The 11,467-nt window shown below is 40.2% G+C and overlaps 1 protein-coding gene across 1 annotated transcript in view; it reads right to left on the reverse strand.

Annotated features, from left to right (window-relative positions):
- Positions 1 to 811: 811 nt before the first annotated feature.
- Positions 812 to 11,467, reverse strand: part of GLO1 (glyoxalase I) — a 32,346-nt gene continuing 21,690 nt past the window's right edge. The window contains exons 3-5 of the mRNA XM_023512815.1: positions 7,176 to 7,243; positions 6,119 to 6,208; positions 812 to 2,269 (exon numbers count right to left, since the gene is read on the reverse strand). Of these exons, the coding sequence (XP_023368583.1) occupies positions 2,181 to 2,269; positions 6,119 to 6,208; positions 7,176 to 7,243 (247 nt within the window). The 3' untranslated portion in view covers positions 812 to 2,180. The remainder of the gene's footprint in view (positions 2,270 to 6,118; positions 6,209 to 7,175; positions 7,244 to 11,467) is intronic.

The following is an 11,467-nucleotide window of genomic DNA, read 5'->3' on the forward strand; positions in this document are numbered from 1 at the left end:
CAGCGCCTGTGGCTCAAGAGAGTAGGGCGCCAGCCTTATATACCGGAGATGGTGGGTTCAAACGCAGCCCCAACCAAAAACCGCAAAAAAAAAAAAAATTAGGCCAGGTGCAGTGGCTCATGCCTGTAATCCTAGCACTCTGGAAGGCTGAAGCAGGTGGATTGCCTGAGCTCACAGGTTCGAGACAAGCCTGAGCAAAAGCAAGACCTCATCTCTAAAAATAGCTGGGTGCTGTGGTGGGCACCTATACTTCCAGCTACTCAGTAGCTGAGGCAAGAGGATCATTAGAGCTCAAGAGTTTGAAGTTGCTATGGCTATGATGCCACAGCACTCTACCAAGGGCAACAAAGTGAGACTCTGTTTCCAAAAAAATAAATAAATAAATAAATAAATAAAAATATCATTTTTGATTTTTTTGTTTGTATTTATCTGTACCATTTTCTTTTTGGGGGGAGGGGCAAAGTCTCTCCGCACCCAGCTCCCTACCATTTATTTTCTAAGTTTAGTACTCAACATGTAGAATTAACCTTCATTAAGTCCCTATGACTCAATCACCTTCTGATATTTGGCCTTTCTTCTCTCTGTACTTTATCTACCACAGTCCTTTATTTCTTATTTGCTCTTCTCTTCCCTCTTTTCCCACACTTCCTTATCCACAGAACCTACCTAGTTTACAGAATTAAAGTACAATTTCAAGTATCCTTGGTTCAGAATGAACCTGCATACCTTTTTAAATCCTTTCAGTATTCTCTGAGGACAGGCTGTTTTAAAGAATGAAGCTGCTAGACAGAAGCTTGTAAGTTAAATATAGTCTCTTTTGAAATTTTATTTTGGTCTATAAGTATGGCTATTTGTTTAAATTGTTCACATAAATCCATTTCATCCAAAGAAGAAATGTAAAGTGCTTCTAGCAGTGCAAGCGCAGTGGGCAGGACCTACCCAAAGGTCTTCCACTATAGAAAGTCTATATGTAGTCAACCACAAGCCGAGTTTTCACAGACCAGGCCTTTTGAGAGTTTCAAAATCACTTTGATTTTTAAAAGGCCATCAAATGTCAATCATGGCAGAGAAGGAAGCCCATTAAGCTGATTTCTGATAACTAAGTTTTTATTGAACATAATTCGTTACATGTGGCTACTGGCATCAAGAAGACCTTGGGGTAGAGGGGGCTCTTCCAGGCTAATATAGGCATCACCTACAGGAATAACAGGGTGTCTGTCCCTAAAGCAGTCACGTGCTAAAGACTCTCCTACTGCTTCTTCCCTCACCACAGTACTCAGGCTAGGGAGCCAAGAGCACAATGCTCCACTCACTGAATGTTCCTGCAACAGGAGCCTAGTGAAGGGGGTACTGTGAGGCACTGTGAGGCACAATCTAATACCAAAAATGATGGTGAGATCTTGAGTACTTGAGCCTATTTATATTGCCTTCCATTCACTGTAAGTTACTTTGTATGCTTAGCCTGTTTTCTTTCTTAGAAGGATAGTTGTCAGTATTAAAATCTTACAGCCTAGTGTCTGGGTACCCAGTAAAAATTTTATTTTTTACTCCTTCCCATTCCCAGTTAAATGAGGTCAGTCCTTGAACTTCAAATGTACTTTATAAGTAAAATGAAACTACTTTTTCTATCAGTATCCTCGTCAGCGTGATTCTGAATTACTCTCGAGAGTACCTTCTCTTTTGTAAAATAAACACTTTGTACTGTTTGAAGTACACATGAAGTTTCATTCTTGTTCTATGTTCTTTATGTGCCACTGTGGAAAGTTATTTCTGAGGAATCGAAACCCCAGAAGATAACCACAACAAAAGCATGTTAAATACTTTTTTTGGGAAAATGATGATTCAAAGGCAGACTTGAAGAGAAGTATTATTTAGGAGATACAAGGCAAGTAAATACAGCCTCTGAAGGGAACTGTTCTAATTATCAACTAAAAAGTAAAGTTACACAACTATATTCAAGGACATAAGATAAAGCATTACTTTAAAACCAGAATGACTGAAAAGTTAGGAGAAAAAACTCCAGCTGAAATAGGAAAGGAAAATGGATTTAAGAATAATTTGAACCGCAATAATGATCCATAAGTTCTAGATCCTTCTGTTATCTGTGTATCTTCAATCACATTGTTTACTTTTTCAATCTGTGTCTTCACTGAAATCTCAAAGAAGCATTCTTCATAGTACTAAACGATAGCTCTCATTTTGTTAGGATTCAAAATTTCAATCCAGTAGCCATCAGGGTCCTGAATAAATGCCAGGCCTTTCATCTTACCTATAAAAGGAAAATGTTCATTATTGAAAAGACTTTTAAAAATTACAAATTAAATGATGTACATTCTTGTTTGTATTTTTAATTAACTTTTTTTTTTGAGACAGAATCTCACTATGTCGCCCTTAGTAGAGTGCCGTAGTGTCACAGCTCACAGCAACCTCAAACTCTTGGGCTTAAGCGATTCTCTTGCCTCAGCCTCCCAAGTAGCTGGGACTATAGGTGCCCATCACAACACCCAGCTATTTTTTGGGTGTAGCTGAGATTGTTGTTTGGCAGGCCCGGGCTGGGTTCAAACCCGCTAACTCTGGTGTATGTGGCTGGCACCCTAGCCACTGAGCTACAGGCGCCAAGCCAGTGTATTTTTCATTTTTAAAAGTTCTATATTGTCAGTATTGCACAAATGCATGCTTTTCATAATGACTAAAATGTTATCTTCTATACATATTTGAAAACCGGCCTTCCTGAAATAAACTGTGGCACTGGGTGTATCTTTTAGATTTTAGGTATTTGCTTCACCGTCATGATACCATTACATGCTGTTAGGCTGGCCAAGTGCACTCCATCTTAGATCGCAAAGAACCATTCTGTAAGGCTGTTACAGGTGGACATAACTCAAGGGAGACATGCCACAGGCTCGTCATGTCCTTGCACCAGTCCAGTTACAAACCTGTAAGAAATATGTTTACACTGCAAGCCCCTGACACCCTGATAAGAAGAGCAAGCCCAGAGAGTCCCAAGGATGAGCTGCATGTCCTTGGCACTCTGATAAGAAAGACTTGCCTGTAAAGCCAAATGCTTTTCAGCTTGTCATGAATAGAAGTGCCTTCCTCCCTAATGCTGCTGACATCTCTTTAGATCTCAGCCCGTTTATATCCTAAGGGTAAAATTACCTTTCTGGCTTGTTTGCTACATTTGGTCTTGTGTGTTTTGATTCAGGCCTCATTTTACCTATCACCTACCAGTTCAATAGTAACAGAAATTACCTTTTTTTATAGAAGAAAAAGAAGAAAGGAAGGTGCTGAAGGGAGCTGGCAGCATGGCTTACCCAAACAGAAGACCTAGATGTTTGGTCACACAAACCCTTTTCAACACATTACTAGGTATCCTAAGCTGTGCCAACCAGATTCTTTCTCTCAGGAATTCATAACTGGGACTGAGGTTAGAAGGTCAAAGCTGTTTGCCTAAATAGAAAAATGTGACCTCAGAAATTTATCTGGGGACCAGGATGTTGAATTGGTTTGACTCCTATCTTTGGCTCCTTTCCACAAGATCAAACCTAGGGGAACACAGATGGAAAATGAAAAAAAAAGGGCAAGAAACCCTAGTGGTGAGGGTTAGGGATAGGATGAGATGACTTTTTTCACCTGGTCTGTGTGGGAGGCCTCACTGCTGTGGGAGAATAAACAGAAGGAATTTTGTTTTTACTGCCCCCACACTTTCCCAAGTGCCTTAAGCATCACATTGTTCTTGCTCTTACATTTGTTCAGATGTCCTTAGGAGTAGATAAGGACAGTGCTTGTGAGAAACTGAGAAAAACAGGTGGAGGTCACCTGATCCCCCCAGCCCTCTCTCCACACACCCAGGAATAGGAGATAACCTCAGCAGTGTCTCCTACTAATACTGCTTTTCCCTGAGGACAAATGCGAGGATGGACCCGAATAGTAGAGTGTTAGGTGTTTAAGTCTCATTTCCAAGTGCCCAGGGATCTCCACTCTGGGCTGACCCAGCCCACCTTCCTGAGATGGACTTGTTCAGTGCTGGGGTCTGGTCTCTCCCCTTTACACACTGCTTTACAGACCAGAATAGCTAACAGTTGTAGTGGTGGTGGTGTGGGGGGAGGATCTGAAGCCAAAAAATGAAAATTTGAGAAATATAACCATTTAAAATCTCCAAACAATGGATTATAGATTCAAATAAAAGATATATTAGAATAATGGAACAAGAACTATTTAATGGGCAGCACCTGTGGCTCAGAGGAGTTGGGTGCTGGCTCCATATGCCGGAGGAGGCGAGTTCAAACCCAGCCCACCCAAAAATTGCCCCCCCCAAAAAAACAAAACTATTTAAAAAAGTAAAAGTAATGAACAGTGTGAAATGTTCCTAATATGAAATAAGAATAAGAAAATATTAAAGGGACCAAGCAAAAATTAGGGATGAAAATTATAACAGATGATTAAAAACACAATAGATGGGTTAAATATCAGAAAAGACACATTTGGGGAAAAATTACTAATTGGTATTCCAGTGCAGAGAAATCTCCCAGAAAGCATGCAAGGACAAAGAAATAATATAAAAAGCTTCCAGAACAAAACAGAGGAATATACAAAAGAATATAAATCAGACTGAAAGCAGATTTTTCAATAGCAACATTGAATGCAAAAAGAAAACAGTAGTCTCTCCAAAATGGAAGGAAAATAAACCTAGGATTTTCAACAAAGCTATTATTCACACAAAAAGGCATGGTTCTCAGGCACGCAGAGTCTCAAAAGTTTTGTTTCACAAACCCATTGAAAACAGTTTGGTTCAGAAAAATCCAAAGATGTTATAAGAGATATATGAGAAAAAGATGATCAAATAATATATTTTTTGTTATGTTAAAAAAAGCCAACCAAAAAGAAAAACTATCCCAGTCTAGGTAATAATAATGATATAAGGTTCCCCCATTCAGGGCTAGACAGACCAGGTCCTTCTAAGCCTGAGCAAACAGATTTTTGGGGGGCAACCTCACACTGAACACAAGCAGGATTTCATCAGGATGGCCCCTCCAGGAGTGGAAAGCATACACACCCTGCTGCTTTGTCTGAGGCAGGAACTACAAGAACCTCATTCATTTGCTAACACAGTCATTCTCTAATCAACATGCACAGGGATGTTTTTGTCTGCCAGCTCCTCAAATCACCATGAGTGATTTTTTTACTCCCAAAATCTTTTTGCTTGGATGCAGTACATGAATAAACCCCCAGACACAAGACCCACACGGGTCTTCCCACTTGGGAATTGTCCCCCCTCCACTGCCACAGCCTTTGTTGCCTTTCTATGTATTTCTCTGTAAAATAAACCCCTGTCTGGGGTTTCATTCTTGAGTCTCCAAGACCAAGTACCTGACACAGAAAAAATATTGGTAATGGTAACTTGATGGGGGTTGAATTCTTTTATTTAATAACAAAAGAAAGAAAACGAAATAGTTAACTGTTTCAAATTAAAACTGAAATAATAAATTACAGTAGCAGAAACAGATCTAAGTAAAATCATCATAAGACATGTAAAGCCAACCAAATCTAGATATATGGTGCTGTTTCAAGAAACATACCTAAAATGTAAGGACAAAGGTTGCAAAAGATAGAAAAGAAATGCTATTAACTAAAGAAAGCTGGTATAGTTATATTAGTATCAGATAAAAGAGACTTTAAGTGGGCACAGTGGCTCATACCTATTATCCCAGCACTTGGAAACCTGAGGTGGGAGGATCACCTGAGGCCAAGAGTTTCAGATAAAACAGACTTTAAGAAACTTATTTTAGGGTGGCCAGATACACCCTGAAATGGTGAAAGCTGGTGCCCAATGAGAGAATGTAGGAGGTTTGGGGGTGGGAGGCAGCTTTTTGATGCTCTCTACGTCCTGTGTCTAGTCCTTTGTGAAGCCGTCCTACTTGCTGTCTTTCAGTTCCCTAAGATACTCAGGTATCCTTCCAATAATTTCCCTTCTTCGTAGACTTCTGTTACTTGCTGCCAAAGAAAATGATATAAGGTTTCCTTATATCATTGTTTTATACAACAATGTCCCCTGTGGATACTTAGTAAATATTACTTATCTAAAGAGAGGAGTGAACATGGTAAGTAGGACACTCACCATCATCAGGTTTCTTCACAAATTTGACTCCCAGTTCTTCAAATCTTTTACAAGCACTGTGTACTTCAGGAACAGCAATTCCAATGTGACCTTAGCCGCCCCCCAATAAAAAAAATACAGAGAAGAAATAATTACAACAGGGTATCCAAGTGCCCCAAATGGCTCCCAAAACTTGTTTATTTCAAAATGTAAGGCACTTAGAAACAGACTGAATCAAGTAGGTTCAAGATCTACAATATATTAAAGAACAAATATAGGTCTAAGTGGCTGGGTAAAATGAATTGATTAGTTGCTCTGAATTGTAAGTTATTTAAAGTAAACCAACATTGGTTCAGATATAGTTCAATCTGTTAAGACTAGTCTACACTAGGCCAGGTGCGGTGGCTCACAGCTGTAATCCTAGCACTTTGGAAGGCTGAGGTAGGATGATAGCTTGAGGCTAGGCAAGACCCTGTCTTTACAAAAAGTAGAAATATTAGCCAGGCATGGTGGTACATGCCAGTCGTCCCAGCTACTTGGGAGGCTGAAGAAGAGGGAAGATCACTTGAGACCAGAAGTGTGAGGTTGCAGTGAGCCATTATGATACCCCTACACTCTATCCTGGGTGACAGAGTGAGACTCTGTCTCAGTAAAAAAAAAAAAGAGTAGTCTACACCAAAAAAGAATAATCATTTGTTATTGACATTGACTATGTAACAACCAACTGAGGGCTGTAATCTTGTCATCTCAACTCAGAGATTTTATATTAAGGCAGAAATTGGGATTACTATTAACTATAGCTTTTGTTTTAGAATTCAAATGTCTACTGAAAATATATTACTAAGAGTTAAAGTAAAATCTTTGTGAAAGAGCAAATGTAATGTTTAGACTGAGACTGTGAAATAAAACAATTCCTAAATAATATTATTTGTATAAAATAAAAATAACCATACTTCTAATAAATAGATACATTTACTAATTAGGCCATTAATGTTTTAGGTTTATTATAACCATAATTATGTACACAGTACAAAATCACACAAATTCATATATATTACATACAAATAGACGAACATACCAAATCCTCGAGGGTCTGAATTGCCATTGTGGTAACTCTGGGCCTCATCATCTTCAGTGCCCCAATTGCTACAAAAGGAGGGAAAACATAACTACGATGTCCTGTAGAACAGATATTCTGAAAAGAAAGTTACAATACCTGCCTTTGAAATCTTACCATGTGTATATGCTGCTTTTCATACTTAGCCTAAGCCCTGTTACTACAAATATTTCCAACTGTAGAAAGGGCAAATAGGAGAGGTGGGCAAGATGGCCGACAGGTACCAGCCTCCAACAGACGCTCCTGTTCAGAGGGAAGGATAAAGTCCAGAAAACACCCCCAAAAAGTTGAAGACTAGGAGCCCACCTGAGAGAGAAGAGTCATACCTGCAGGACACCTCTGCTGAGGCAAGCTGCCACTCCTGGAGTGCAACTTACAGGTAAAGGAAAGTATCTGTCCCCTCCCCCAAGGGAGCTGTGTTTTTCTCTGTTTTCTCTTTGTCTGCTCCTGTAAGCTTCCTACAGGCGAGAGATAAACTGAGGACCTATTATCTCACCCTACGTGTGAGAGCTACAGGCAGTGGGGTCTACTCCTCTAGAAGGACCCTGCTGACACACTGAACACCCTCTTGCCAGGCAGAAAAATCGAACTAAAGTTTCCACTGCCATTCTGACTCTCCAGTCCATCCTTGCCCCTTTGCCTGCAGAGACAGTGAGAGGAGGCTCAAGAGTAGTGGCCCCCAACCCGTGGGACCAAGTGCACTGTCCCAGCCCTGCAACTGTGTTCCCGCGTGGCCTCTGGGGTCACCCAGGTGGGGCTGAACTAGGACTGATCTGGCCACGTTCTCCGTCCCGCCTCTGCCATTTCCCTGCCCCTGGTTGCCCTGGTGGCCGAACCAGGACTGATCCAGGGTGCCCTGCACCACTGCTGCCATTCTCCTACCCCTGTTGCCCCAGCAGGGCTGAACTAAGACTGATCTGGCTACTGCCGTTCAGCTGCCCCTTGGTTGCCCTGGTGGGCCGAACTAGGACTGATCCAGCCAGGCATGTTCCCCACCAGCTGCTGCCATTCGCCTGCCCCCTGGTCCCTCCGGCAGGGATGAAGTAGGACTGATTTAGCCGCTCATTTGTTCCACGCTACTGCTGTCATTCCACTGCCCTCCGGTAGCCCAGGTGGGGCCAAACGAGGTCCCCTGCCCCCTGGTTGCCCCAGCAGGGCTGAACTAGGACTGATCCTGCCACTGCCATTTCCCTGGCCCATGCCCCCACCCTCCCATCACCCATCAGGGCTGAACTAGGACTGATCTGGCCTTGTGAGTGCCCCAAGCCGCAACCAGAATGAGCCGGCACCTTCTCAGGTGGCAGTCTCTGACTAAATGGTTCTGACAAGGTCTCCAAACAGTGTAAATTCAGCATGGGGCAGAATCAGCAGAAAAACTCTGGCAACTTGAATAACCAGAGTAGTCAACTCCCCCAAGGAAAAATGAGACAGATGCAATTGAAGACCCCATCCATAAACAGATGGCTGAGATGTCAGAAATCGAGTTCAGAATTTGGATAGCAAATAAAATTAACAGAATGGAAGAAAGGAGGGAATTAGAATTTCAATAAATTATTCAAAAGATATCTCAAGAAATTATTCAAAAGATGTCTCAAGAATTCAACAATTTCAAAGATAAAATGTCCAAAGATTTTGAAACATTGAGGCAAGAGTTTGTAGCCCTCAAAGATCTGAAAAATACAGTAGAATCCCTCGGTAACAGAATGGAACAAGCAGAAGAAAGGATCTCTGACATTGAAGACAAAGCCTTCGAACGAGCCCAAGAGCTCAAAGATGAAAAGGAATGGAGAGCAAAAATGGATCTTTCTCTCAGAGAGCTCTCGGATAATTTGAAGAAAACTAATATTTGCCTTATAGGAATCCCTGAAGATGACGAAGTTGCTTCACAAAACACAGAGGCTCTTCTTCATGAAATTATGAAAGAGAACATTCCAGACATGCCAAGGGATTCTGAAATTCAGATAGCAGATAGTTTCAGAACCCCACCATGACTCAACCCAAACAAGACATCCCCCAGGCACATCATAATTAACTTCACTAAAGTTAATATGAAAGAGAAAATTCTGAAAGCAGTTAGACATAAGAAAACCATAACCTACAAGGGGAAGAGTATTAGGATGACTGCAGATCTCTCTGCTGAAACCTTTCAGGCTAGAAGAGGATGGTCATCGACTTTTAATCTCCTAAAGCAAAACAACTTTCAACCCAGGATCCTGTATCCAGCTAAACTGAGTGTCATCTGTGACAGAGAAATTAAATACTTTAATTGCATTCACATTTGGAAGAACTTTGCCATAACTAAACCAGCTCTCCATGAAATTCTCAAACCTATCCTCCATAATGACCAGTGCAATCCTCCACAACAAAAGTAAACTCACTCAGAAAATTTTGATCAAATTCCAACTTCCACAGTGGCGAAAGGATTAAAAATGTCTAATGGACTTTTGAGCAACTCGATGCCCAAAATTTTACCAAGCTTATCAATAATTTCAATCAATGTGAATGGCTTAAATTGTCCTCTAAAGAGGCACAGATTGGCTGATTGGATACAGAAACTCAGACCATCTGTATTCAAGCCATCTGCTGTATTCAAGAATCGCATCTCACATCTTACTTTAAAAGATAAATGAAGTCTCAGGGTGAAGGGATGGTCATCTATATTCAAGGCAAATGGAAAGCAGAAAAAAGCAGGTGTTGCCATTTTATTCGCAGATATAATTGGGGTTAAACCAACAAAAGTAAGCAAGGATAAGGATGGCCATTTTAAATCTGTTAGGGAGTAATACTCAATATGACGAGATCTCAATTATCAATATCTATGCACCCAATCAGAATGGACCTCAATTTATAAGAGACGCTCTAACAGGCATAAGCAACTTGATCTGTCCCAGCTCCATCATAGTTGGAGATTTTAACATTCCTTTGGCATTGATGGACAGGTCCTCCAATAAGAAGCTTAGCAAAGAAATTTTAGATTTAAATTTAACTATTCAATTTTTGGACCTAATAAACATCTATAGAACATTTCATCCTAACAAAACTGAATACACATTTTTCTCATTAGTCCATGGAACATACTCCAAAATCGATCACATCTTAGGTCATAAGTCTAACCTCAGTAAATTTAAAAGAATAGAAATTATTCCATGCATCTTCTCAGACCATCATGGAATAAAAGTTGAACTCAGTAACAGGAATTTTCAGTCTCATACAAAAACATGGAAGCTAAATAACCTTACGATGAATGATAGATGGGTCAGAGACAAGATCAAGAAGGAAATTACCAAATTTTTAGAACAAAGTGATAATGAAGACATGAGTTATCAGAACCTCTGGGAGGGCAGCGCCTGTGGCTCAAAGGAGTAGGGCGCCGGTCCCATATGCCAGAGGTGGTAGGTTCAAACCCAGCCTTGGCCAAAAACTGCAAAATAAATAAATAAATAAAAATAAAGAATGATAGAAAAAAAAGAACCTCTGGGGATACCACAAAGGCAGTCCTAAGAGGGAAATTTATAGCATTGCAAGCCTTCCTCAAGAGAACAGAAAGAGAGGAAGTTAACAACTTAATGGGACATCGTAAGCAACTGGAAAAGGAAGAACATTCCAATCCCAAATCTAGCAGAAGATAAGAAATAACCAAAATTAAAGCAGAATTAAATGAAATTGAAAACAAAAGAATTATACAACAGATCAATAAATCTAAAAGTTGGTTTTTTGAAAAGGTCAATAAAAGAGATAAACCTTTGGCCAACCTAACCAAGAAAAAAAGAGTAAAATCCTAATCTCATCAATCAGAAATGATAAAGATGAAATAACAACAGGCCCCTTAGAAATTCAAAAAATCCTTAATGAATATTACAAGAAACTTTATTCCCAGAAATATGAAAATCTGAAGGAAATCGACCAATACTTGGAAGCATGCCACCTCCCAAGACTTAGCCAGAATGAAGTGGAAATGTTGAACAGGCCTATATCAAGTTCTGAAATAACATCAACCATATAAAATCTCCCTAAAAAGAAAAGCCCAGTACCAGATGGCGTCATGTCAGAATTCTACCAAACCTTCAAAGAGGAACTAGTACCTATATTACTTAACCTTTTCCAAAAGATAGAAAAAGATGGAATACTAACCAACCCATTCTATGAAGCAAACATCACCTTGATCCCCAAACCAGGAAAAGACCCAACAAGAAAAGAAAATTATAGACCAATATCACTAATGAATATTGATGCAAAAATATTCAACAAGATCC

This window comes from Otolemur garnettii, unplaced genomic scaffold, assembly GCF_000181295.1.
Source record: "Otolemur garnettii isolate 467f Iridium unplaced genomic scaffold, OtoGar3 scaffold00031, whole genome shotgun sequence".
Taxonomy (NCBI): Eukaryota; Metazoa; Chordata; class Mammalia; order Primates; family Galagidae; genus Otolemur; species Otolemur garnettii.